At 37.6% G+C, this 27,179-nt stretch overlaps 1 protein-coding gene across 8 annotated transcripts in view; it reads left to right on the top strand.

Moving 5' to 3' along the window:
* The window catches only part of YEATS2 (YEATS domain containing 2), a 109,011-nt gene that overhangs the window by 46,557 nt on the left and 35,275 nt on the right, over positions 1 to 27,179 (top strand). For 5 of the 8 annotated variants that reach the window (XR_009563745.1, XM_060298361.2, XM_060298359.2 and 2 more), the window contains 9 exons: positions 2,874 to 3,035; positions 11,882 to 11,993; positions 15,656 to 15,704; positions 17,953 to 18,129; positions 19,107 to 19,349; positions 20,871 to 21,029; positions 22,547 to 22,650; positions 23,996 to 24,103; positions 24,574 to 24,756. Coding sequence is in view for 7 of the 8 variants with exons in the window: in XM_060298361.2 (XP_060154344.1) it covers positions 2,874 to 3,035; positions 11,882 to 11,993; positions 15,656 to 15,704; positions 17,953 to 18,129; positions 19,107 to 19,349; positions 20,871 to 21,029; positions 22,547 to 22,650; positions 23,996 to 24,103; positions 24,574 to 24,756 (1,297 nt within the window). In the remaining variant the exon portion in view is untranslated. The remainder of the gene's footprint in view (positions 1 to 2,873; positions 3,036 to 11,881; positions 11,994 to 15,655; positions 15,705 to 17,952; positions 18,130 to 19,106; positions 19,350 to 20,870; positions 21,030 to 22,546; positions 22,651 to 23,995; positions 24,104 to 24,573; positions 24,757 to 27,179) is intronic. The other 3 variants (XM_060298363.2, XM_060298362.2, XM_060298364.2) reach the window with 2 other exon arrangements.

Below are 27,179 nucleotides of genomic sequence, written 5' to 3'. Positions count from 1 at the left end.
CAAAATTCCATATTTTGTAAGTTCTCTGGGATTATAGGTTTTGTTTTCTTTTTTTTTGGATTATAGGTTTTGAATCTGAGTTGTCCCCTCCACTTTATCATTGCCTCCTCAAGTGATAGCTCTTGTTTGGGTATATAGATCGATTGAAATTTTGGTAGAAAATAATCCAAAAGAGGTTTTTGAAATTCTGTCTGTAGCAAGTGGAGTTTCTGAGTTATCGGTAAAGTGAATAAATACCATTATTGGTTCAAACCTTCTCGTCATAATCTTTGGAAAGATTGGTGTTTCGGGATCAGTCAACCAGTATTCTTTCCAGTGTGACTTTCTTAATTGTCCCATCAAAATTATTTTTATTTTATTTTATTTTTTTTTGCGGCACGCGAGCCTCTCACTGTTGGGGCCTCTCCCGTTACGGAGCACAGGCTACGGACACACAGGCTTAGCGGCCATGACTCACAGGCCCAGCCGCTCCGTGGCATGTGGGATCTTCGCGGACCGGGGCATGAACCTGTGTCCCCTGCATTGGCAGGTGGACTCTCAACCACTGTGCCACCAGGGAAGCCCCCATCAAAATTATTAATCCAAGAAACTTCTTCATGTCACTATTGGTTACATCAGTCCATTTTAAAGCCTTATCATACTTTTTATTTATTTATTTTGTGTACGTGGCCCCTCACTGTTGTGGCCTCTCCCGTTGCGGAGCACAGGCTCTGGATGCGCAGGCTCAGCGGCCATGGCTCACGGGCCCAGCCGCTCCACGGCATGTGGGATCCTCCCGGACCGGGACACGAACCCATGTCCCCTGCATCAGCAGGTGGACTCTCAACCACTGCGCCACCAGGGAAGCCCCTTATCATACTTTCTATATGATTTTTCATTCTGTTGGTAATACAGGTTTGTTTGAGAACCGACCAACTTGAAAAAGTCGTTACCAAAAATTAATTCTGTTATTTCACTAACACTTTGCGGGTTATTACATTCAGTAGTTACACCTGATACACCTGTAAAGTCTTCTAATTTTCGTGAAGTGTTGTCTTCAATCCACTCTTCCGTAGAAGCAAAGGAGCATTCTCCAGCACCGTGAGTTTCATTTTCACTTTCCGTATCAGAATCAATCACTAAGGTTTTTTGTCTTTGTTGGTCTAATAATTCACATCATCTGAATCAGAACTATATTCTGAAGAACTGTCATCTTCTGAGGCACTAGTGTATATGTTGCTGGGACAGTCAGAGAAAGTATCTGTATAAAATTCACCGAAAAATTCTTCTTCACTCAAAATTTGTGATGCGTCATTTTTGAAAATTTTATGGTAATAAACTTGCATTTATAATATACACAAGATTGGGACAAAAACCTAACAGAGCAAAATGTGAGTGATAATGACAGTCATAAGTTGTATAATGAACCCTTGATCAATTTTAAGCTGTAACAACTTCACACTGTGATGTTAATTGTATCACACTCTATTGATACGTCTCCAATCAATAACGCTCGGGTAACAAAAGACGCATTATTACCTCTCAGGTCAGTAATGTGTCAATGTACTGTTGAATTCTGTTTACTAATGTTTTGTTGAAGAATTTTGCATCTACTTTTATCAGGGATACTGGCTTGTAATTTCCATGTAGTATCCTTATTTGGCTTTGATATCAGGGTAATTTTGGCTTTGTTAAATGAGTTTGTTGGGCTTCCCTGGTGGCGCAGCAGTTGAGAGTCCGCCTGCCGATGCAGGGGACACAGGTTCGTGCCCCGGTCTGGGAAGATCCCACATGCTGCGGAGCGGCTAGGCCCGTGAGCCATGGCCACTGAGCCTGCGCGTCCGGAGCCTGTGCTCCGCAACGGGAGAGGCCCCAACAGTGAGAGGCCCGCCTACCACAAAAAAAAAAAAAAAAAAAAAGTTTGTTGAGTGTTCCCTCCCCTTCTGTTTTTTGGAAGAGATTGAGGATTGGTACCAATTCTTTAAATGTTTGGTAGAATTTACCCTTTAAAGCCATCTGGTCCTGGAATGTACTTTTTTGGGAGGTTTTTACTAATTCAATCGGATTGGTACCAATTCTTTAAATGTTTGGTAGAATTCACCCTTTAAAGCCATCTGGTCCTGGAATGTACTTTTTTGGGAGGTTTTTATGAATTCAGTCTCCTTATTAGTAATTGTTCTGTTCAGATTTTCTATTTCTTCACTATTCAGTCTGGGTGAGCTGTGTATTTTTAGGATTTATTCACTACTTCTAAGTTGTCTGGTTCGTTGGTGTTTAATTGTTCTCCGTCTCTTATGATCCTTTGTATTTGTGTAGTATGAGTTGTAACATCTCCACTTTCATTTATAATTTTATTTATTTATTACCCCCCCCCTTTTCTTGGTAAGTCTGGGTAAAGGTTTTTGTCTATTTTATTTATCTTTTCAAAAAACCAGCTCTTAGTTTCTTTGATCTTTTCTACTGTGTTTTTGGTCTCAATTTATTTCCACTCTGACCTTGGTTATTTCCTTCCTTCTACTAACTTTGGGCTTAGTCTGTTTTTTTCTTTCTAGTTCCTTACAGTGTAAAGTTAGATTGTGTATATGAAGTCTTTCTTTTTTCTTAATGTAGGCATTTATCACTGTAAACTTCTTTCTTAGAACTGTTTTTGCTGCATCACTTAGGTTTTGGTGTGCTTTATTTCCATTTTCAGTTGTCTCAAGATGTTTTTTGATTTCTCTTTTGATTTTTTTTTCACCTATTTGTTGGTAAGTAGCATGTTGCTTAATCTTCACATATATGTAAATTTTCCTATTTTCGTCTTGTAATTGATTTTTAATCTTGTTTTAAGTAGTAGTTAATTGGTTTGTTAGGAAAAAAGAATTCGAGTAGTTTTTTTTTTTTCTCTACTCTAGGTACATACCTCCTGATAAGAGAGAAGAAAACGACCAATCAACCCACAAGTGGATGGTATATGTCCGAGGGTCTCGTAGAGAACCCAGCATTAATCATTTTGTCAAGAAAGTTTGGTTCTTTCTTCATCCCAGCTATAAACCAAATGACCTTGTGGAAGTTAGGTGAGCACACTTGAGTTATTAAACCTGAGAAGTACAGATACACTGAAGTGGAAGGAAAGTGATTTAACTTGAGAACACTCCCTTGAAATTCTTGTGTCATTAATAATTTACTCAGCTTCGGCTTTTAGTCACAGTATAGTTTTAGCTGTGGTTCTGTCTTGCAGATTTCTGTCTCTCTGAACAGGTACCATCCCCTTCTGTCAGGTTGTTACCATATGAATTATATTAGCTGATTCTCCTCTCCTGGAAATAGCTTAACTTGTTTATATAGATACAACGTTACTGTTTTTTATGATTATCAGAATATAATAGAATTAAATAAAGTTTCTGAAATTACAGAAATATTTAATGTTGAAAGTTCTCCATGATCTCACCTTCTCAGAAGTAACCCTTAATGATATTTTTCCTGTATATATAAACCTAGTATAGTTGTTGAGGTTCTTTGTTGTCATTATTTCACAAAGATGGAATGATAATATATATATAGTTCTGAAATTTGTTTCATTTAGGTGTATTCTTTACATCTTTATGTGATGTTACATATCACATATATATTCATTATATGACTGTATTGTGGAAGTGGTTGTGGGTCTTCATCAGTGAAATCTCCTGTATCCTCAGCTTTCTTCAGAACATTCCCTCCACTCCTGACTCTTAAGTAAAAACATGGCTATCTCCTGAGAACACCACTTCTCCCAAGAAAACTTTCAAGTGGCAGCTGTTTTTTTCTCTCACACAGCATGTACCATTGGGTCTAAAAATGGAGTGCATGTCTTTCTTGCTCATATTTGTGGCTTCTAGACCACCTTTTCCCTTTTTCTCTCTAAAAACCTCAGCTCCTTAGAAGCTTTGTAAGGTCTGCTGCTCCTCCTTGTCGCAGGCATCTACTGATTTCCCAGTCAATCCTCTCTTTCAAAAACAGTTTTAGCACCTGGTGTACTGATTTTCTGTCTAGCAGTGCTCTTTTTTTTTTTAAATATTTATTTTATTTATTTTTGGCTGCATTGGGTCTTCGTTGCTGCTCACGGGCTTTCTCTAGTTGCGGTGAGTGGGGCTACTCTTCATTGCAGTGCGCAGGCTTCTCATTGCGGTGGCTTCTCTTGTGGAGCACAGGCTCTAGACGCATGGGCTTCAGTAGTTGTGGCATGTGGTCTTCAGTAGTTGTGGCTCGCGGGCTGTAGAGTGCAGGCTCAGTAGTTGTGGCGCACGGGCTTAGCTGCTCCGCAGCATGTGGGATCTTCCTGGACCAGGGCTTGATCCTGTGTCCCCTGCATTGACAGACGGATTCTTAAGCACTGCGCCACCAGGGAAGTCCCTCTAGCAGTACTCTTGCCCTCATTCTTAAGAGCTTTGACATGCAGATAGACAATTCGTCCAAAACCCTTGTCTCCCAGTTCATTGATAACCTCACTTTAATAATAAGGTTATGGTAGTGATATACCATAGAATCTAAGCTGAGTAAGGAGAGAAGGAGATTACATAAGAGCAGTGATGGGTAGTGCAAACTGGTGTGGGCAAGAAATGGAAATCTCTGTGGGGGTCAAAGGAATGGAGTCAGAAGATAGGAGTTGTTGGTCAGAAAGTCAAATACCAGGAAATGAGATTTTTTTGTAGCTAATACAGAACATTTATCTTCTTCATATGGCTAGTTATGCATTTATCAGTTACCAGCTGATCTGTCCTTTAATACACACTAAATTCTGGCGTAAACATGGATCTGATGCTAGATTCCATTAGTGATTTTGATTCCTGTACTAGTATTATACTATTTTTTTAAATTAATTAATTAATTTATTTTTGGCTGTGTTGGGTCTTTGTTGCCGTGTGCGGGCTTTCTCTAGTTGTGGTGAGCTGGGACCACTCTTCATTGTGGTACGGTGTGTGGGCTTCTCATTGCGGTGGCTTCTCTTGTCGCGGAGCACGGGCTCTAGGCGTGGGGGCTCAGTAGTGGTGGCTCGTGGGCTCTAGAGCGCAGGCTAGTAGTTGTGACGCATGGGCTTAGTTGCTCTGCGGCATGTGGGATCTTCCCGGACCAGGGCTGAAACCTGTGTCCCCTGCATTGGCAGGCGGTTCTTAACCACTGTGCCACCAGGGATGTCCCTATACTATTTTAATTGTTTTGCTGTATAGTATATTCTGATGTCCGGTAGAGTATGTTCCCCTGATTATTATTATTCTACAGTTTTTGTCTTGGTCATTCTTGAGTATATATGTTGTTCCAGATTAGTTTAGAATCTCTGTCAAGTTATGGATTGAAATTGCATTGAATTAGTGATTAATTTTCACACTTTTTATGATATTGAATCTTTTTGTCTTGTCTATCCTGGAGAATCAATGAGTGTAAACAAGATTTTTTTCTTTTAATGTTTATAAAACTTCCTGTATTTTCTTGACATATTTCACTGGATAGAACCTCAGAAAAGTGTTGATAGTCTGTTTTTTTCTAATGGTAGAGTTTGATAGAGGAGCAGTTACATTCTTAGGCTCTCAAACATTAGTATTGAGAAGGCCTTGTCTGTGATTTTGTTTCAGTCTATACCTGATTCATGAAATCTTTCAGAAATACCCGATACAGCTCATCTAGCCTCACCTGGAATTCCACTGGTGACCTAGACTTGTTTTCTTTGCTAGGAATACCATCTTCCTATTGTCTGTCTTCTTCACTTACACACACATGCACATATGCATATGTACATGCACACACTGTCTTTCTTAAGGTCTGCTGTTTATGCTTCAAGACATAACTCAGGTTACTTTCTCAGTGAATCCTTCTTTGCTCTACTTTCTTACAGGGGTTAAAATACAGTAAATGATTGTTTACTTGAATTCTTGGGATAGTAACAATATTTTATAGTTTAAGATAGCTTACAGAGTAACAGTATTTTCTGAGTTTAGATATACTGACTCCGGATAAGTCCGGTATTTTAATACACATATTTTAGTGAGTTTGGTAAGAAATAGTAGATGAGTTTAAAAAGTACTTTGTCTATAAAAATATAAATAATAAAAAGAATATATGGGGGCTTCCCTGGTGATGCAGTGGTTGAGAGTCTGCCTGCCGATGTAGGGGACACGGGTTTGTGCCCCAGTCTGGGAAGATCCCACATTGCCGTAGAGCGGTTGGGCCCGTGAGCCATGGCCGCTGAGCCTGCGCGTCTGGAGCCTATGCTCTGCAATGAGAGAGGCCACAACAGTGAGAGGCCCACGTACCAAAAAAAAAAAAAAAATATATATATATATATATACACATATATATATATGTTTTAATGTCCAGACCAGCAAGAAATTCCTTTATATAGTAAAAACAGCAACAAAAATACTGTTTTAGGAAAACATTTTATTTGATATAAAGCATGTGAATCAGTTAAAATGTATTAATCATATTTTGTATTGATGATAAACATCTGATTTATCAAAAATGGGATTAAAAACTCATTACATAAAACCCTAAATACTTAATGATGCAAATCAATGCATATTTTATTTCTCAGTTCTCATCCCAGGAATTGGAATTTGTGAAACACACTGAGTTCCTTTAAGTTTTAGAATATATCATGCAGTAATATATGAAGTTGTATTTATTAAGAAATCTTTACTAATCTGCCGGTAAAGGTGGCAAATCACACTTATCAGGTTGTATTGTAACGGTCTGAGGAAATCCAAGGAAAAGATCATACATATAGCTCCTCTTCAAATTTCTTTCTCATCTTATACATCTGTAGTATCTTCTGTTAATAGTAAATGAACTTTGTTTTCTGAAATTTATGAGGCTTCACATCATGGAAATAGCCTCTGACAATTATTTTCTGTCTAGTCCATGCCACTCTGACAGTATTGCATAACTGGCTGTGGTGGTATATCTGACCAGTTAGTTTTTCACAGCTTGTGAATTGCACCATTACTACATACCTTTCCCAAGAGCATACTTTCCCATACTTTATTAACTACTGGGTTATGATTTTTAAATAGTATTTTAAAAGAGATCCTTGCTTGTGTGCTTCTGGTGTTTAAAACTCCTGAGAAATAATTTGTTAATGATCAACCACATCTCTGTGTTTTTATAGCAAGTAATGTATATAAGTTTATTATTACACTTATTAATTTACATGTATGTCTCCCTTAGTAGATTTAGAACTTCTCGATGTTTGGGACCTTTTCTTAATTCTTTCTCTCCCTGTGATCTATCTAGCACAGTGTCCAGCATGTAGTAAATGTCATTTCTTGTTGAGTGAATTATTGAATTCATGATGTGAGCTATTCCATTTGTAGGTGGCTGTGTTTGTTTGGAAGTTTTTAATTATATTGAGCAGAGACCTAACTTCCTTTAACTTCTAAACAGTACACTTTCCGTCCGTTAGTTTTGTAACACCACACAGAATCAGCGTAGTCCCTTTTCCATGTAGCTGTTCAAATATTTTGAAAGCAACTGGTAGGTCTCTTCTATTCTCCTCCAAGCCAAATATCCACATTTCAGTTGCCATTCGTGTGACTTTGTTTTTTGTTCCTCTGCCATCCAGGTTATATTCTCTGACACACTCTGGTTTGTCTGTATTCTTTTTATTTTGGCGGTACGCGGGCCTCTCACTGCTGTGGCCTCTCCCGTTGCGGAGCACAGGCTCCGGACGCGCAGGCTCAGTGGCCATAGCTCACGGGCCCAGCTGCTCCGCGGCATGTGGGATCCTCCCGGACCGGGGCACGAACCCGTGTCCCCTGCATCAGCAGGCGGACTCTCAACCACTGCGCCACCAGGGAAGCCCTGTCTGTATTCTTAAAATATTCTTCTTAGAGCTGAACTTTAAATTTCAGGTAGGACAGAACATTAGCATGTGTCGTAGATTTAATTGTAAATCTGTGTTCTTTACAAGGCTTTTAAGGTGGTTCTTGTGTCAGGTATCTAAAGGAACGCGATGAGTAGGCGAGATCTTTTCAGCTGCCTTGAAACTTGGGGATAATCTTTATCTCTGGACCAAAGCACATGTATTTTCATCGTGCACTCTGAATCTGCTCGTCAGAGCACATTACCTGATGAAGAGCATAAGTAGATTCTGTTCCTGTAGACCATCTGTTTTCCATTTGGTTCAGTTATTCCTTAGCCAACTTCTTAAAAGCTGTGACTGTAAACTTTGCTTTTAGGCACAAGATAGTCACTAAGTGTATGCCAGGCTCAGGACTTGATACAGGGTTAGCAGAGATGAAGAACACTTGGTTACTGTGTCAGTAGAATATTCCTGCCCTTGGTGCATGAGAGACTAGAGTGTGCTCAGCCCCCAAGGGAATGTCCTAGTGAGCCTCTTCAAAACATTTGTATCATTAAAAAAAATAAGCATGGGCCCTGGAGTTTAAATCTCAGATCCACTACTTATTTGCTGCATGACCTTGGGCTAGTTATTTAGCCTCACTGTGTCTCAGAGGGGATATCTCATATTGTGATTTAAAAATTAGATAAGTTAATAGATATAAAGGGCTTAGAACAGTGGTAGGATCATAGTAAACAATATAAGTGTTTGCTTCTGCGGCTGTTATAAGGAACAGAATGTGTTTACCCTGAAAAGAAGAGAACTTAGTGGAATGTTTTAGTTTTTTGAAGGTCATGTGGAGGAGGAATTTGTGATTGTAGAAGGCATACTAGAAGTAACATGCAGGAGGAAGATGAAATATTTTTATAACAGAACTCTTTAGAAATGTGATACAGAGTGTTACTAAAGTAATGAATTCTGGGTCACTAGAAGTGATCCTAAAAGACTGGTTGCCCATTTGAATTATTTGGGCGAGGAATTGTGCTTCATTCTGTATTTTTAGGACATTTTAAAGCCTAGTTTTTTAAAGCCTAGTATTCTGTGGGTTGTCTTCTTGGTTATTGATACATTTCACCCTCTATGAGGAATCTAGAAATAGAGAAGTCTATTTAGGGGAAGCAGTCCCCTTTTTGTGTGAAATACATATGTCTTTTGAAGTATAACATTTCTGTAGCTGTCTTATCTGTTGGTAGGTCTTGGATTTCTTTTTTGTTTCCAAAAATACGGTTAGGGAGGAATTTCCTGTTAAAAAGCATTGTTCCTTTTTCCTGATTTGTCTGTCTTCTGTCTTCCCTGGCAGCAGTCCTTCCTGTCCATTCACTAGAGTTTAGCCTATGTACACAAACTGAGGAGCACAGCTGATTTACTGTATCCTTTGTAAGAGAAATTCAGCATACAAACCATGAGATTGACGAATATTGCAAAGTGAATTTGGGCCTTCCACTTAGCTTTACTGGAATTTAAATGACTAAACTTGTCATCAATAGAATTTCCCTTAATTATTCTTCTTAAGTCCACCATGTCTGTAGGCCCCACTGTATCTCTGGCTTTGGATTCCTTTTCAAGCTGCTGTCTCAAGTCAGCATTCTCATTTGACCCCAAGCCTGTCTTTATTGCTGTCTGAACCTATGCTGACATCATGGCTACTTCTCTTACTAACTCAGCTGGTTCCTTCCATCCAGGGCACTGTGTTTCTTTGCTTTCTTTTCTCTAGTTTATAATACAGCTGTTGCTTCCTCTACTTTCCAGGCTTCTCTCACACTCAGGGATTTTTCCTGCTTTGGGCTCTCCTGGTAGCCTCTGGTTTTGTGCCTGATGATTCATATCTGTTCCTAGACTCCTCTCAGGTTGTGTTCTTGGACTCTGCCCTTACTGAATTCATGTCCCTCCTTAGTTTTCCAAAAGCACATCCCACTGAAAGTTCCTTTCTCCCTGCAATCTTGGCATTCTCTCTCATTATAGGAATTCCAAGCCATTGATTCATAATGAACACTTTAATTTTAAAGCATTCTCTCTTTCCTCCATTAACTTAAACCATATTATTCTTGAGTACATGAAGGTCTCAATTAAATTTTTAAACTTTTTATTCTGGAAAATTCCAGACATATATTGGGTTGGCTAAAAAGGTCCTTTGGTTTTTAAGTAAAAATAAAAGACACATTTTTCATTTTCACCAAGAACATTATTGAACAGTGGATTCACCGTTTTGTTCCACTACCTTCTGCCAGTTTTCAGGCAACTTCATAATTCCATCTTTCCAAAACTTTTTAAGCAAAGAACTGTTCTAGGTGCCTTTTACAGTCTTACAGGGAATTGAAATTTTTTCCATTTAAGAGAATTCTGTAAAGACTGAAGTAAATGGAAATCCAAAGGTGCAATGTCTCGTGAATACAGCAGATGAATCAGAACTTCCCAGGCAAGCTGTAACAGTTTTTGCCTGGTCATCAAAGAAACATGCGGTCCTGTGGTATCCTGATGGAAGAAGGTTATGCATTTTCTTTTGACTAATTCCGGACGCTTTTGGTCGAGTGCTGCTTTCAGTTGGTCTAATTGTGAGCAGTACTTGTTGGAAATAATCGTTTTGTTTTCCAGAAGGTGCTCATAATAGAGGACTCCCTTCTAGTCCAGCCATGTGCACAACATCACCTTCTTTGGATGAAGACCGGCCTTTGGTGTGGTTGGTGGTGGTTCATTTCACTTGCCCCACAGGCAAAGCTTCCATTCCACATTACTGTACAGTATCCACTTTTCATCGCCCGTCACAATTTGTTTTAAAAACAGACTGTTTTCATTATGTTTCAGTAGAGAATCGCATGGGGAAATATATGGTCAAGAGGTTTTTTTGCTTATGTGGAACCCAAACATCAAAGCGATTAACATAACCTAGCTGGTGCAAATGATTTTCAATGCTTGATTTGGATATTTTGAGTATGTTGGCTGTCTCCCACGTGGTATAACATTGGTTGTTCTCAATTAATGTCTCGATTTGATTCCTGTCAACTTCAACTGGTCTACGCAACCGTGGAGCATCGTCCAGCGAGAAATCTCCAGCGTAAAACTTTTGCAAACCACTTTTGACACATTTTGATCAGTCATAGCACCTTCTCCATACACTGCACAAATCTTTTTTTGCATTTCAGTTGCATTTTTATCTTTCTTGAAATAGTAAAGCATAATATGCTAAAAATGTTGCTTTTTTCTTCCATCTTCAATATTAAAATGGCTACACAAAAATTCACCCATTTTGATAAGTTCTTTTTTAAACGCACGCTGATATGACAGCTGTCATCATACAGTCTAACAAAATTGTTTCAAATGAAGTTAAAGACAACTAAGTGCTACTAGGAGCCATCTTACTGAAAAAAATGAACGTACCTTTTGGCCCACCCAGTACAAAGTAGAGTATATTGAATCCTCACGTACCCAACACCAATTATCAACAGCATGCCAGTCTTTTTCTCATCAATCTTCCTTTTTATTCTCTTCACAAATTACATTTTGACTGCTGAAAATTCTCTAGTCCAATTAGCATTCACACACATTCCTCTCTATTCACTAAAATTATATAAAGTCATATATAATTTAAGTCTTCTTAGTAGATAGTTTCAAATAAATTGTCACTTTCAGATTGGGCATTCATGATTTATTTTGTTTTTGCCAGAGTGGAGGAATAAATGATTGTCTTGGGGTAGGGAACATACCTCCCAGCCTATGTCTATCAAGTAGCAATCAAGGATTCTGGCTTTAATACTGCGACATCCATCAAATCACCTTAGTTCCCTGTCTGGGAAAATAATGACATTGGATTGTATGGTATAAGTGTCTTAGCTCTAAGTATTCAGTAGTTGAAAGCTTAATGTAGGTTTGAGTTGAATTTTTTATGATTTAGCATTTTAGCAAAATTCAGCGTATTGATTTAGCATCAAGTGAGGAAATCTAAATAATTATTAGAAACATGTGAAGTTCTAACTTAGCCATTATGGGAAAACTATTCTTTCTAGAATGAGAGAGTGAACATGGACTAATACATTAATATCTGCTTTTCCCTAGAGAGCCTCCTTTTCACTTGACCAGAAGAGGCTGGGGTGAGTTTCCTGTCAGAGTTCAAGTACACTTTAAGGACAGCCAGAACAAGCGGATAGATATCATACATAATCTGAAGGTATTGTAACAAAACATTGCTCCCCAGAAATGAAGTATCTTTTTTTTGTGTGGTACACGGGCCTCTCACCGTTGTGGCCTCCCGTTGCGGAGCACAGGCTCCGGACACACAGGTTCAGCAGCCATGGCTCACGGGCCTAGCCGCTCCGCGGCACGTGGGATTCCTGGACCAGGGCACGAACCCGTGTCCCCTGCATCGGCAGGTGGACTCTCAACCACTGTGCCACCAGGGAAGCCCTGAAGTATCTTTGTTCACCTCCACTTAAAGTGGTGGGTTAGCCCTCTGAGAGAAGTGGCCACGGATAGTGGGAGCAGGATAAATCTTTTTGAGTGTGTTTTGCTTACTGCTACAACACTTGCCTTCTGAAGGTTGGGGAAGGGGTCACTTTACAGCAGAATGTATATTCTTTAAAAAGATGAACTGGTCAGATAATCAGAAGACTTGAATCTCTGATCAGAGCTCACTTGTACTGTGCTACCTGGGGCTAACAAGTAAATGAAATCTTTTTCTTTTTAATCTGTATTTTACTCTTTACATTTTAATTTTCTGTAAAAAGAGGCACAAATAATAAGCCTTGTCTATCTTTTAAGGATAAAGATAGAAGTGAACATATTTTAGGAAATATTAAGTACTGTGGAAGGTTGTAATACTTTTGAAATCCTTAACTGATATATCCACATGGTTTATTATGTAACCATTAAAAATTTTATTTTAAAAAGTGTTTTTTATACATGGGAAAAACTACCATTTTAGTAAATGAAAAGCATAGAGTATAAAACTATGTATATAGTATGAGGTCAACCAAGATTTTAAATAGGTGGGAAAAACACAAAAGAAATACCCTAAAAAGTTGGAGTAATTGAAGTAATGACATTGTGGGAGGTTTCTCCTGCCCCTTTTTTCTGTGTGTGCATGTGTGTGTTTTTCTTTTCCAGTTTTATATAATAAACATTTAACTTTCATAGTTGGAAGACAGACCATTTTTTTAAAGTGCCCCACATCCCTCTCTGTTGTAACCTCATGTACATTTTCTCTCCATAAAATATAATCCTAATATTGAACTTCTCCCCAAATGCCCTTACTTTGTGATTTACCACATTATTCTCATTAATTGCCCCCAAGTGAATCTGAGTACATTTTCATAATTCCTGTTTTGTTCCCTTTGTTCCACAAATGTACCCGTTTCAACCTTAAGGCCGCCTGAGATTTGTCCTCCATTGTTGGTAAACAGCACTACTTAACTTCATGTTTAAGTTATTTTCTAGAGATTACTGTAAAACAAGATTGCCTTATAACCTCAGAGAAGAACTGAAACCAAATAAAGAACATATAGCCACTTGGTTCGGAGGGGCAGGATATGTTCCCACTTACTTAGAGGAAGGTCTGAAATAGTTTTGCTTTCCTCTTAACTTATTTTAAGCACTGTACATACCATCTTATATTGCACTGGGCCCAACCCTAATCCCTAAAATAAAGGGAATTGTTTACATAGTTTTTATACATATTTTATTGTCCTTAGAGTTCCTGGTGAATGATTGAGACAGTTTTTAAAGTATTTCTTACCAGATTTTCCTTAATTTTACTATATATTACATGTTGATTGGCCTTGAGAACGTAAGCACCTCTGTTGTGACCAGTGATCTTTATTTATTCTGGAGTATCATTTTTCCTGCAATTTCTTTGTTAACTCTCAGAACCATCTTTGATTTTTCCCTCTGTGTTCTAAACATTTGTTCACTTGCAGACCATTAATTTTTCTTTTAGACTACCCTTCGCCCTTTCCACTCTTACTAGGCTATTCTTATACTCTGTCTCCTGATTAGCTTCTTTAATGCCAATCTGTCTTTTTTCCCTCAGTCCATTCTGTACACCGCCATCAGATTAGTCTTCCTAAAACAGGAGAACCATTATGTTGTTCCTCTCTGACAAGCTTTGATTGAATTCCTGTTATTCAGGTTCAGACTCCCCTGCCTACTATTCCAGGCTCTTCACATTTTGACTTGACATACTTTGCCCTAAATTATCTCACACTAATCCCCTGCATGAACTTCCTACTCCCGCCAGGTCAGTCTGTTCATGTCCCAGAAATGCCTTAGGCCAGCTCTTAAGTCTTTTATGCTCTTCCCTCCTCGAATGCCTGTGTGTATTCTTTCCATTCTTCACGTTCCTATGTAGCTTTTCCTGGCTATTAAAGTCCATAGCAATCCCTCTGTATTCTGAAATTCTGTAGTACATAACAATCTATATTTGATACTGTAATAATTACATTATATACTAAATACTCTAAGTGTTAAGAGTTCAATAAAATTTAAAGTTTCTGGGATGAAATTCACATATCTGCATCCCTGACAGGTAGTCATCTAACCTCTCCTCAACCATCACTGGAGCACAGTAATTCCCAAAACAATCCATTTATCCATTTAGTAAATAAACTTTTAGAAGCTTCTTTCATAAATTTACCTAAAACTGTTACCCGTTTCTCCCCCGCCCCCCCTTCTAACCTTGATCTCATTTATCCTAGTTTGATTTCTGGAATAGTACAGAACAGGACTTTGTTTTCTTTTGTAAGAACTCTAAAAATGTTTAATGATAACGTTTGTGTCTCTCCTTAAATCATTTCTTCCTCAGCCAAAACCTGTTCTTGTAACGTTTCTTGTATGCTGTGCTTTCTTTCCAGTTTCTCTTGTCATTTTGATAATAGTTCTGTTTTATCAGTGTCTCTCTCAAAATGTGGTCCCAAGAATAAAACATCGGCCAGTGCAGATTACAGAGACTATTATATCTGTGCTCTGGAGAATATGCAGAATGGATGTAGCCTTAAAATTGCTCGTATCTTTTTAACAGTCAACCTGCTGGCGAAGGTTTAAAACTCCAGATGTGTTCCATGGTGCTACTATAAATCTACCCTCTATTGCCTTTTCTATTATGAACACTAGGTCTCATGACTGAGTTGTCTTCTCTGTGTTCCCTGCTAAGGAACTCAGCCAGACTGAAATCTACTTCTTGCAAGCCTTTAGAATTTTCTATTTACTAACCTATCCCTGGCTTCATTTTTTCCCCCATCTCTCCTTTCCTTTTCTTTCCTTTCTACCCAACTTAACCATTTTTACCTATTGATCTTCCTGTATAAGATTTATATGGTAAGCTGCCACAAATCCTTTTTTTAAATTTTAATTTTAAATATAAATTAAAGTATAAGAATAAGAACCTAACCTCTTTGTATGTAATTGTAAACTTTTTTATTTATATTTTTGACATTCCCTCAATTTATACTCCTTTCTCTCCTCTAAAATAAATCATCCATGAAGTTAATATACTGGTAGTTATTAGTATTGCCTATATTGCCTAAATTTTCATTCATTTTTTGCACAAGTGCTTAGTAAATATACCCTAAGTATATAATTGTGTCATCACACTGCATGTATATTTTTATAGCCTGTTTTTATAATAACTACCTATATGTCTGAGGTTGTTTTTATTTATTTTACTCAGTTTTTCTCTCAGAAAATTGAGGGTTTTTATTGACATGATGAATTTATATGTTATGAAAAAGTAGAGCCTATGATATGAAGACTTGCAGTGAAAGGGGTTTTAGATAAGACTGTATCCTAAGCTTTATAAGTAAGCATAGTGAAACTTAATACTCTTCTGTCTTTCAATAGCTGGACAGAACTTACACTGGCTTGCAGACTCTTGGAGCAGAGACGGTAGGTTATTTTCCTACAGTATTATTTGGAAACAAGTAGAATGAAAATTGATCTTCATTTTTAATTAGGAAAAAAAATGAACGCTTAATTTTATAAAAAGTTTCTCTCCCCCCTTATTTACTTATTTATTTTTAAATTGTGATAAAATACACATAAAATTTACCATTTTAATCATTTTAAAGTGTTAGGTGGTGTTAAATATATTCACATTTTCACGCAGCTGTCACTACCATTCATCTCCAGAGAACTCTTCATCTTGGAAAACTGAAACTACCCATTTATAATAACGCACCCTCTTCCCGCAACCCCTAAACCACTCTTCTATTTTCTGTCTCTATGAATTTGACTACTCTAGGTAACACATAAGTGGAATCATACAGTATTCTTTTTTTTGTGTGACTGCCATATTTCACTTAGCATAATGTTCTCAAGATTCATCCATGTTATAGCATGAATAAAAATTTCCTTCCTTTTTAAAGGCTGAGTAACATTCTGTTGTATGTATACATCATATTTTGTTCAACCACTTGTCTGTCAATGAGCACTTGCGTTGCTTCCATCTTTTGGCTATTGTGAATAATGCTGCTAAGAATGTGGGTCTCTCTGTTCGTGTCCCTGTGTTCAGTACTTTTGGGTGTATACCCAGAAGTGGAATTGCTGGATCATACAGTAATTCTACTTTTAATTTTTTGAGAAACCACCACACTGTTTACCATAGCAACTGCATCATTTTACATTCCCACCAACAGTGTGTAAGGGTTTCGATTTCTCCACATCTTTGCCAGTGCTTGTTGTTTTCTGTTTTTTTGATACTATCCAGGGAGTGTGAGGTGGTATTTCTTTGTGGTTTTGGTATGCATTTCTGTAATAATTATTGATGTTGAGCATTTTTTCATGTGTTTATCAGCCATTTATATATCTTTTTTGGAGAAATGTGAATTCAAATCCTTTGTCCATTTTTGAATTGGGTTGTTTGTTTTTTTGTAGCTGATTTTTAGGAGGTGTCTCTATATTCTTGAGATAATCTCTTATCAGATATATGATTTGCAGATATTTTCTCCCATTCTGTGGGTTGCCTTTTCACTCTATTATCGTGTCCTTTGATGCACAGAAGTTTTAAATGTTGATGTAGTCTAATTTATCTGTTTTTTCTTCTATCTGTACGTTTTGTATCATATCCAAGAAATCATTTCCAAATTCAGTGTTATGACACTTTGCCCCTATATTTTCTTCTAAGTTTTATTGTTTTAGGTGTTATGTTTAGGTCTTTGATCCATTTTGAGTTAATTTTTGTATATGGTGTAAAGTAAACTTCCACTTTCATTCTAATGCATGTGGATCTCCAGTTTTCCCAGCACTATTTGTTGAAAAGATTGTCCTTTTCCCAATCAGTGGTCTTGGCACCCTTGTCAAAAATAATTTGACCATGTATGTGAGAGTGTATTCTATTCTGATGGTCTATTTGTCTTTCTTTATGCTAGTACCACACTGTTTTGATTACTATAGTTTTGTAATAATAAATTTTGAAATCAGGAAGTATTAAACCTTCAACTTTGTTTTCCCACCCCATCCTCCCCCTCCTTTTTTGGTATTCATGATATATCAGCAGTAGCCATTATGATTAGAATTAGCTAAGTTAAACCTTACTCTCTTCAGGGAAATGTGCTGTGTTATGCCAGAAGTTATTTATTGAGCACATACTATATGCTAAGCACTGGTTCAGGTACTGAGGATACAAAAATGAACAAATGAGAGTAGCTACTACTCTCAAGGAGTTTTATTCTTGGTTGTATTGAGAGCAGGGAGAAGGTATATGGTAAATATAAAAGCAAATAAGATAATTTCACTTACAAATAAGTGCTATAAAGAAGAGAGTAGCCGGAGGACAAGTTGGGTGCTTTAGCTAGGTTGGTTAGGTAAGGCCTCTCTGAGAAGGTGACATTTGATTGAGACCTAATGGTGAGAAAGAGGCAGTCATGCTGAGATTGGGGGAAAGAGTGTTCTAAGGTGCAGAAACACTAAATGGAAGTTCCCCAATTTTATGATTGGTTTCATTGAGTGATCTATTAAGCCAGATTAGATTACATTCTGGGATAAATCCTTTAGTTATTGAGATTGAAATTGCCTTTGAAGTATGAATAGAAATCATTTGCAACGTCTGTTAGAGCACCATGTTTTGAGACAGGTTTGGGGCTTTCTGTGACATTGATGATGGATTCATGAGCCCAGTTGTTGCCCGATCGTGTAGGTAGTGGATGTTGAGCTCCATCGGCATTCTCTTGGAGAAGACACCGTTTATCCTCAGTCCTCCGAGTCAGACATCTCAGATGCCCCACCATCCTTGCCTTTGACCATTCCAGCCCCTGTGAAAGCGTCCTCACCAGTAAAGCAGTCACATGAGCCAGTACCTGATACCTCGGTGGAGAAAGGTAGTATATATTTTTCCTTGTATGGAAATGCATTTTTACCTTGTATAGAGCAGTCATTATGGCGTGTTCCTTTCCATCACTTGATGTTGAACTGCTGTTTTCAGTGCCTTATGAGTGTATGGAAAATAAATTTTGCATAAGTAGGCATGCTGCTCTTCTACACAGACCTATTATGAAAATAGCCAAGCCCTTACTCTTCTCAGAAAAAATTTTTAATGCAGTTTTATCGACATTTTATAGAACACAAAACTCACTGAAAAGCATTACATTTTTATTCTTTGATGAATATAATGGTTTCCTCTAATATGTTACAGGAAGACTTTCTTGTTTGGTCCATAATTGTGTGAATAAGAAGTTCAAATATTAGTATCTAATCTTATTTAAAATACAATATAAGACTCATCATCAACAAATGTATTTTGACTGTGGCATCTTTTTATTTAGTAAATATATAAGTATGTAGTTAAGTATTTAAGTGTTCACTTATATAACATACAAGTACGATATAAAATTGATTCTAAATAGTGTTAGTATGATCTGTAAGTCTACGTTTAATGTGATGTTAATATTTTAGTTCTTTTATAAAAATCTCAACTTTATTTCTCTTAAGTTTCAGTTGCATCCTTTTTATGGGCATTTAATAAAACAGGACATCATTAGATTAAGCTAATGCTTTCTTTTGAGTTTTTCTTCTCTAAACAGTTTATCAATTCATATATAAAGAATGGGAGAACATAATGAACTTATAAATTTTATTATATAGTGTTAGCTAATATGTTTTCTAATTTTTTGAAAGAAGCATTTTAATGAAACATGATTCTAGGCATGATATTTACATTTCACCAGAAAATACATAAAGCAGTGTTAAATACCAGTCAACTGTATTTATTTTACTACTGGTAAATGGCTTAAATGGTTCTTGAAATGGTGAGGGATTTCAAAGTGGTTGATGACTTATTTGCGTGTTTCATTTCAAGAAGGATTCCCAGCCAACACTGAAGCTGAGAGACACACTACATTTTATTCTTTGCCATCTTCATTGGAACGAACACCCACCAAAATGACAACATCCCAGAAAGTCACCTTTTGTTCTCATGGCAATTCAGCTTTTCAGCCAATAGCATCAAGTTGCAAAATTGTGCCACAAAGTCAGGTTCCTAATCCGGAGTCACCTGGAAAATCCTTCCAGCCTATCACCATGAGCTGCAAGATTGTCTCAGGTATACGTGGTATATATGAATTTGGTGTGTGTAAAAATTGTTAGAATGATAAAGTACTATGGCTTTTTTTTTTTCTTTTTTTTTTTTAGTTTTTTTTTGTTAGCTTTTCTAAGCAGGGTTTTTGTTTAGTTAACAAGCAAGCTCATCACTGTTGATTAGCAAAGCAAAAGTGTCACAAAACAAAAACAAAAGTCATTCATATGGAAACAATTTTTGAATGAGGAAAGAAATAAAATTCAAAGCACCCAAATTTTCATCTAGAATCAGCACAGGTAAATTGTTTGCTAGGATGTATGGAGGAAACTAAGGTAGGAATTAAGTGTGGGAATTATATATGGAAACCAGAGTGACTAGTAATAGAAAAAAATTAGATGCCTTTTGGTTTGTAGTTAAGCTTCAAGGGTTGGTTTGGGATTGAGATATCTTTTATACTCTATAACCACACTAGAAATTTACTCATTCCTGTGATAGGTCGTTCTGAGGTTTCATTTTCACTGAGGTTGAGTTGTCCATTGCCGCACAACAGTTTATGTTAGGTAAACTTCTAGTAGAAATATGCTTTATAGTTTTGACTGTGCCACCTCAGAAAAGACATGAAAGTGAGTCAATAGAAATACGTAGGCAGTGGGAGACTTCTATATAATTCTTAAATGAAGGGGGTGGGGGGAGTGTTCAGTGCTAAAAATAGCTAAGCAGAAATATGATCCAAGTCCTTGAAATTGATAAAAGGTAAAGAATGTATAATTTTACCCACCAGTTAGAAGCGTTTTGGAGCTTGCTGCTTCAGAGGTGGAATAGGCTGAACATATAAATTGTTTTGAAGTTTAGAGAAATTCATGGATAACAGATTTGATCAGTAACTGTTGAGGATGTTTAATGATGTATCTGTCGGTAACTTCTGAGAGCTATGGGAACACGAATCTCTGGCTTGTGGCTGTGATATGGTATTGAGAGAGACTTTTGTTTTGGTGGATGAATTTCATATTTTCCTATTGGAAATTCATTGCAAATCAAGACTTGGTTCCTAAGTCTAGCTGTTCACTTGCCTCCCTAACTTCAGTTTCTTCAAGTATAACCAGTATTATAACAACCTGCCCAAGTTGTTGTTACCTGGGGATGCAGCAGTTCCACACTTGTGTAAAAGCACTGTGTTTTGAACTTTAATATGCCTGCTGGAGTCTCTTGTTAAAATACTTATTTTTATTTTATGTTATTTTATGTTTAAATGTTTATTGATATATTTGGTAGATCTGGGGTAGGACCTCAGTATCTGTTTCTAACAGGCTGACTGCTGCTGCTGCTACATGGATAAGGATGTAGAGAGTAAAATGCACTAACCCCTGGCCTCAGCTGCTGCGGCTGCTCTCAGTACCTGAAACTTACAGTCCCATTCTCTTTTCCCAACTTGTCGCCTTTGTACTGGTGGCCCTGCCCCTCTTCCGTTTTCTTTAGCGTCCTCTTAGATGGGCTGAATATATCTATTTTGTTTAGTTTATTTTGTTTCTCTTTTTATTAATAAAGGTTCCCCTATATCAACCCCAAGTCCATCGCCATTGCCTCGAACCCCAACTTCCACTCCAGTCCATGTGAAGCAAGGCACTGCCAGTTCTGTTATTAATAATCCTTATGTTATCGTGGACAAGCCAGGGCAGGTTATTGGAGCCACCACTCCTACTGCAGGTGTGTGTTTGAATGGAACAATATTCATGCAATCCCCAAGATCTGATCTTTTTTAGAGGTGGAATCCTAATGTGACTTAGTAGCCATATAATAGGAGAATGAAATCTTCAACCATGAACAAGAGGAGGGAATACATAAGAGTGTATATATATATATATATCTATGTTTATATATATATATTCTTTTTTGTTTTCCAGTGCTATTTGAGGGAAGATTTACTTCTTGTAAAAGTTATATTTTTAGGAATTTACTTAAGTTTTATTTTTTAATTTCTTAAGATTCATAGTGAACCATAATTAATTTTCTAAAAAAGGAAAAAAAAAGAGTGGATTTTATTCTCATTTAGAAGACATTCTTTTTAGACAATGTGTGATTAACTTTTCAAAATTAAGCTTTAGAGCAAGAATAGCTTTGTGAGCCATACATATTTTTCCCCAGTGAAATAAAAAAGTGATCTTTACTTTTCAGTGAATAAGATAAAACTTGCATGTGGGAGGGAAGCTGAACCCTGTAGTTATTTAAAACAAAAAACAACTCTAATAGGAAGCATAAGAAGTCTTTGGATTCCCCGTGTTTATCATCATAACCTCATATAAATACAGAGAGCTTTTCAGGTTTCTTTGAGGTACTTTCACTAACATTTTATTTATTCCCTTCAATTAAACTGTTTAAACACGTGCACCTCTGTGTAAACTTTCCTGTAGCTTTCACTTCTCATAGAAATATCGAAAAGAGAAATAGCTATAAAATAATGAGACTGATTTTTTTCTAACATGTTTGATTTTAACACAGATTAATGTGTGTTGGGCCTTTCCAACTATTTTTTTAGAAAGTTATGTTCTTTAACAATGATTATAATTGTGGGACTCCTTTACAAAATGCTACTTTCAGAGATTCCCTTTTGAGTACACCTAAGGATGCCAAGTAGGTGTCTTTTGAGGATGTTTAGTTTTGGGAATCAGCCAAAGTCTCTGCAGGCAAGTTTGGTAAATGGAGGAGGTGGCCAAGTACCATTTTTAGTCTTGACTTACTGTTGACTGTAGATAATGTGACTTATTTTGATCAGACCCTAAAGCCAGTTGTACTGATGGAGTATAAAGTGTTTAATGTCAGCATTTTGGAGTAGGTATAACCTTCTAGTGAAACTACTTTGAAGGAACTAGCATTCAGTTGAATGCATACATTTTGGCACATTGTGAAATAGCCAACACCATTATGTTACAGTATCTCTTTCTATATGAGTGCAGAATATATAATGTCTACTTACTTTACTTATTCTTCTACACTTCCTTACTAGCTTCTTGTCCCTTTTTAGGTTGATGAAGCGGTCAGCTTCACAGGATGAATCCTTAAGTGTTTTTTTTCTATAATAGTATCATGGTTGTGAGTTTTCAGCCCTTCAAAATGAACAATACATAGTGGGGAGAAGACGAGGGTGGTGGAAAATGGCTTTAAAATTCCATTTTGTAAATTTTACTTTGTTTATACTTTATTTTTAAATCTACCTTGCTTATCAGGAAGTCCTACCAGCAAGCTCTCTACTGCCTCTCAGGCCTCCCAAGGAACAGGTTCCCCGATTCCTAAAATTCATGGGAGTAGTTTTGTAACATCTGCTGTCAAGGTAACACTCTTATTGCACTTTGCTAGTTTCTAAACGTGGTACATTCAAGTTGAGCCAGAATTTGCAAGTGATAATGCAGATTTCATAAAGTAGAATCTTCAAGCTAAGAAGTATCATAAAGATCAAGTACTTCAGACTCCCCTACCTTACCTATGATTTTTTTTTGACAGCTTTGTTATACATTTTTCTTTACAAAGTAATAATTCGTATCTTTCCACAGTGTATTTTCCCCTTCCCCCACCTTCTTCAGGATAAGAAGTCCTTTGAAATTTAGAATTCCAAATATGATCTGACTTGTTCAGATCATAGTGCTAGATATCTGCTCACTGTTCCGCAGAGACAGTCACTGCTGTTGACTTAGTTATTCAGCTTATTTGTTATTGTCTTGGCTACCTTAAGGCTAGAGCCTCTGAGGTATAAACTCCTGTTTGAGAATTCCTGAGAATTCAAAGATCATCTCTTACATGACTGGTGCTAACACAGCATTTCTTATATCTAGGCACTTAATTGTGATGATATTGAATAGTTTCCTGATCCAAGGCGAGGTTTTTCTCTAATGCAGTGTAATCTTTGAGCACTGTGTTCTATGAATGCCCGAATTGTAAGAATTCCTTGAAGGTCTTAATTTTCTACCAGTGTATTTTTGCATGTTTGTTGATGATATTTGCATTACATAGTTAAACAGTGTTCTTAACTTTGTTTCTTGCTCCCAACATTTATTTATGGAAAATTGCCTCTGAGACTTGCCTTTTGTATTTGAGAATTAGAGACAAATGACAGTAATTTTGAATTTTGACCTTTGCTGTCTTTGTATTTGCTAATTATTCAAGTTCTTTTTGTTGTATTGTTTTTAAAATTTTTAGTGAAAAATTTCCCCCTGCGTCCTGGGTATTTATTCCAGAGTAACAGATCAAGTTGCAAGTACTGTTACAACAGTGTGGTATACTGAAACACTGTCACTGCCTGTTACATTCGTTTATTTAGTGCGTAGACCTTAGGGATAGAAAAGAAATAGAATACAGTACCTATCCTTTAGTAGCATCTGGCAGGGGACTGGACATGAAACCAATGAGTCAGCCAAATATTACAGGTAGTATGATAGGAGTCTTTCCAGTTTACAGTGGGCACAGATGAGTAGGTTCTTGCCAATTTATAGCCTTACTTTGAATTGTCTTTTCAAGCAATATTAAAATGCAGGTGTAGGGACTCAGAAGCCCCCAAAGAGTTTTGGGCTTTTTGTTTGTTTTTGTTGCTAGGGAATGTCACAGGTTTGTATTAAATATGTGACTAGAGTGAAATCACTCACTTTATCCTAATTGTACAATACGTATTTTTACAAACACAGCAGGAGGATTCTTTGTTCGCATCTATGCCACCTCTTTGCCCAATTGGGAGTCACCCTAAGGTTCAAAGCCCCAAACCTATAACTGGAGGACTTGGAGCTTTCACAAAAGTAAGTATTCATGAGAGGATTATCCCACAGGTGGATAAGCTCTTGTTACAGAATCTTTTTGTGGCTTGTTGGAGTTGATTGATGCTACTACCCCACATCATGGAACTTTTTAGTATGTCTCATTTCTAAGACTGGATCCTGCTTCTGAGACATGCTTCCATTTGTTTAGTGGTGTTCACAGGGCAGCCCTTGGAGTCTAGCAAGATGGGAACTTCCTGGTGCCGTTTTGCCACCAATGTCTAAAATAAATGACGAGGTTGGTTTGCAGATACACTGGATCTAGTCCACATCCTACTTTTGGTCCCTTTAATAGCTATTATGGGCTATACTTAAGCAGTATTTTTACCCTTCTAGTGGAGTCATTGTTTACATACAGGGCTTCATTAATTCCTGCATACAGAATAAATTCAAATATTAGTAGCATTTTTAATGGGCTGCTTATTCATTGTCATTATCATGTTTGTTGCAAGGTAATCATCAAACAGGAACCTGGAGAAGCCTCTCACGTACCAACAACAGGAGCTGCCAGCCAGTCACCACTCCCTCAGTATGTGACTGTGAAAGGGGGTCACATGATAGCTGTGTCCCCTCAAAAACAAGTCCTAACTGCTGGAGAAGGGACTGCCCAGTCACCAAAGATTCAGCCCTCTAAGGTTTGTATTGGGTAAGGATGGGGAAGTCAACATGTCAGTGAACGTTGTTTGCCTAAGTAATGGACAAGTGCTGAAAAGGGTGATGGTGTTGATGGTCCCGGGAAAACCTGTGGATGAAAGCCCTGTAGGAAAAGCAGATAAGTTGGTGTTTAACCCACCTGTTCTTTTCATAGTTATTAACAAGAGCAGGGACATGGTTTATAGAGGGCCCAGGGACAGTTCAAGAGGTGAAGGGATGCCGTGTTATCTCTCCGACAGTGAAGATGATTGACGTCATGGACACAACTTTACACTTGATTCAAGTCTAACTGACAGGATCGAGGTCCACTGTTTTACCTGTTTATTTCTGATAGGAGACTGCTATAGTTTGCACCTCTGATGTCTTGACTGTGTGATCTGTTAAATGATTCTTGGCTCTTTAGAGAGTTCATTTTCTTTATAATTTGGAGGTTTGGGGAATTTACATATTGGGAGAACTCTAAAACAGAGAAACATGTTTCCCTGCATCCGTTGTACTTAGGAGTGCCAAAGTATATCATGCTCTTATTTGCATATTATCTGTAAACCTCAGACAACCTTGCAAGATGGATATTTTCACTGCTATTTTACAGATGAGGAAATTGTGGCTCTGAGAGGTTAAGCAACATCCTTGAGAGCATACAGCTAATAAGTGACAGAGAATTTGAACCCAGGTCTAGTTGACTCCAAAATTCCCCATTCCAGAACTGTTAAAATTTGTGAGCCATTGTGTGTAACCTAAGCATGCTTTTAGAACATCCAGAGTTAAATAATCTTACTTTTAGGGCAGATATATCCTAAAGCTATTAAGAGTACTATGTGAAGCGCTTGCTTTTCAACTTTAAAATAGGTTTTAGATATTTTGGTTAGTCTAGATGGCTGCATATAGATTGAGTTAAAAATTCATAGTCTTATAGGTGGTTCTAAAATCTGTAAGAGTTCATTAACCACTTTCCCAAACTTTTCTGCTCATAAGACTCAACTGATGATTAAAAATATCAGAACTTCTTGGTGACCCCGGGAATCTGGATTTTTAACAAACTCTCCTACTGACTCATATGATTAGGTAAATTTAGAAACCATGGAATTACAGCATCAAATTTGACTTTGGGGGGGCTTCCCTGGTGGCGCAGATGGTTGAGAGTCCGCCTGCCGATGCAGGGGACACGGGTTCGTGCCCCGGTCCAGGAAGATCCCACATGCCGCGGAGCAGCTGGGCCCGTGAGCCATGGCCGCTGAGCGTGCGCGTCCAGAGCCTGTGCTCCGCAACGGGAGAGGCCACAACAGTGAGAGGCCCGTGTACTGCAAAAAAAAAAAAATTTGACTTTGGGGATTCCATAGCCAGAATCACTAAAACAGGCAACCCCCAACCACTTCCTGATGCTCCCTCTGTTGTTTTGGCTTCAGGGATAAGCATTTTGTTCAAGTCCTTTCGTGAATCGGTTATTGTCATCTAGTCTTCGTACTCAGACACATCCTGTGTGTTGTTTAAAATCTATTTTGCTTCACCTAGAAATACATGGTATTACTGATTTAGGCTTTTGAATCATGATAGCATTGCTATTTATGCTCAGAAGCTCTGAAAAGTTTCTGCTTTTTGCCACTTTTGCATTTTGCAAATCTGCTCACCCAGTAATACTGAACAACTGTATTGGCTTTTTTGTCACATTCCCACCTACCTAATGGCAAGGTAGGACCAAGAGAAAATGGCTGGGTTTGTGCTAGAATGCCTTAAGTGTAAAGGTACCTGATAAGAAAAGCCACAGAAGAGTGTGAAAAAACTACAGAGAAGCAGAACATGAAACAAGACATCTATCCCAGAAATTTAGTACATGCTTTAGACTTGAGATAAAGAGCTGTCTGCAAGTACAGGGTGTCCCTGGTTATTGCTGAGGTGTAGTCAGAAAATATGCCAGAAAACAGGAGGGTGAACAGAATGGTACTGTTTCACTTTCCACACAACTTTGGCACAATAGAAACACAGTTTATCATTTTCATAAAAGTAGAAAGCGGTGCTGCTTTTGACATGAAAAGAGACAGTTGAGGAATTGGTGGTTCATATGGGAAGGAAGCAGTGTGGTGTAGTTAAAAGAGCATGAGCTTGTTACACATCTCAGATCTCAGCCACTCATTACTTGTGTGAGCTGGGCAAATTTATCTCTCTCAGCCTTGTTTTTTCATCTAGTAAAAGGAAATAATACCCTTTGCCTTTCAGTGCTGTAGGAGAATTAGAGATCATTGTATATAGAGGACCTAGCACAGAGCAGGTGCTAAATAAGTGATAGCAGCTAAAGTTATGTGAGGATGAGTCCTATGTATATATGTGTGAGTACCATGTAATAGTTACTGTCATTGAGAACTAAATCGTAAGTGGCTGTATTTTTCAGCATCCAGGGAAAAATCAC

Source organism: Globicephala melas, chromosome 4 (assembly GCF_963455315.2).
Source record: "Globicephala melas chromosome 4, mGloMel1.2, whole genome shotgun sequence".
Taxonomy (NCBI): domain Eukaryota; kingdom Metazoa; phylum Chordata; class Mammalia; order Artiodactyla; family Delphinidae; genus Globicephala; species Globicephala melas.
The sequence above is the reverse complement of the archived record's forward strand: the minus strand, read 5'-3'. Positions and strand labels throughout refer to the sequence as shown.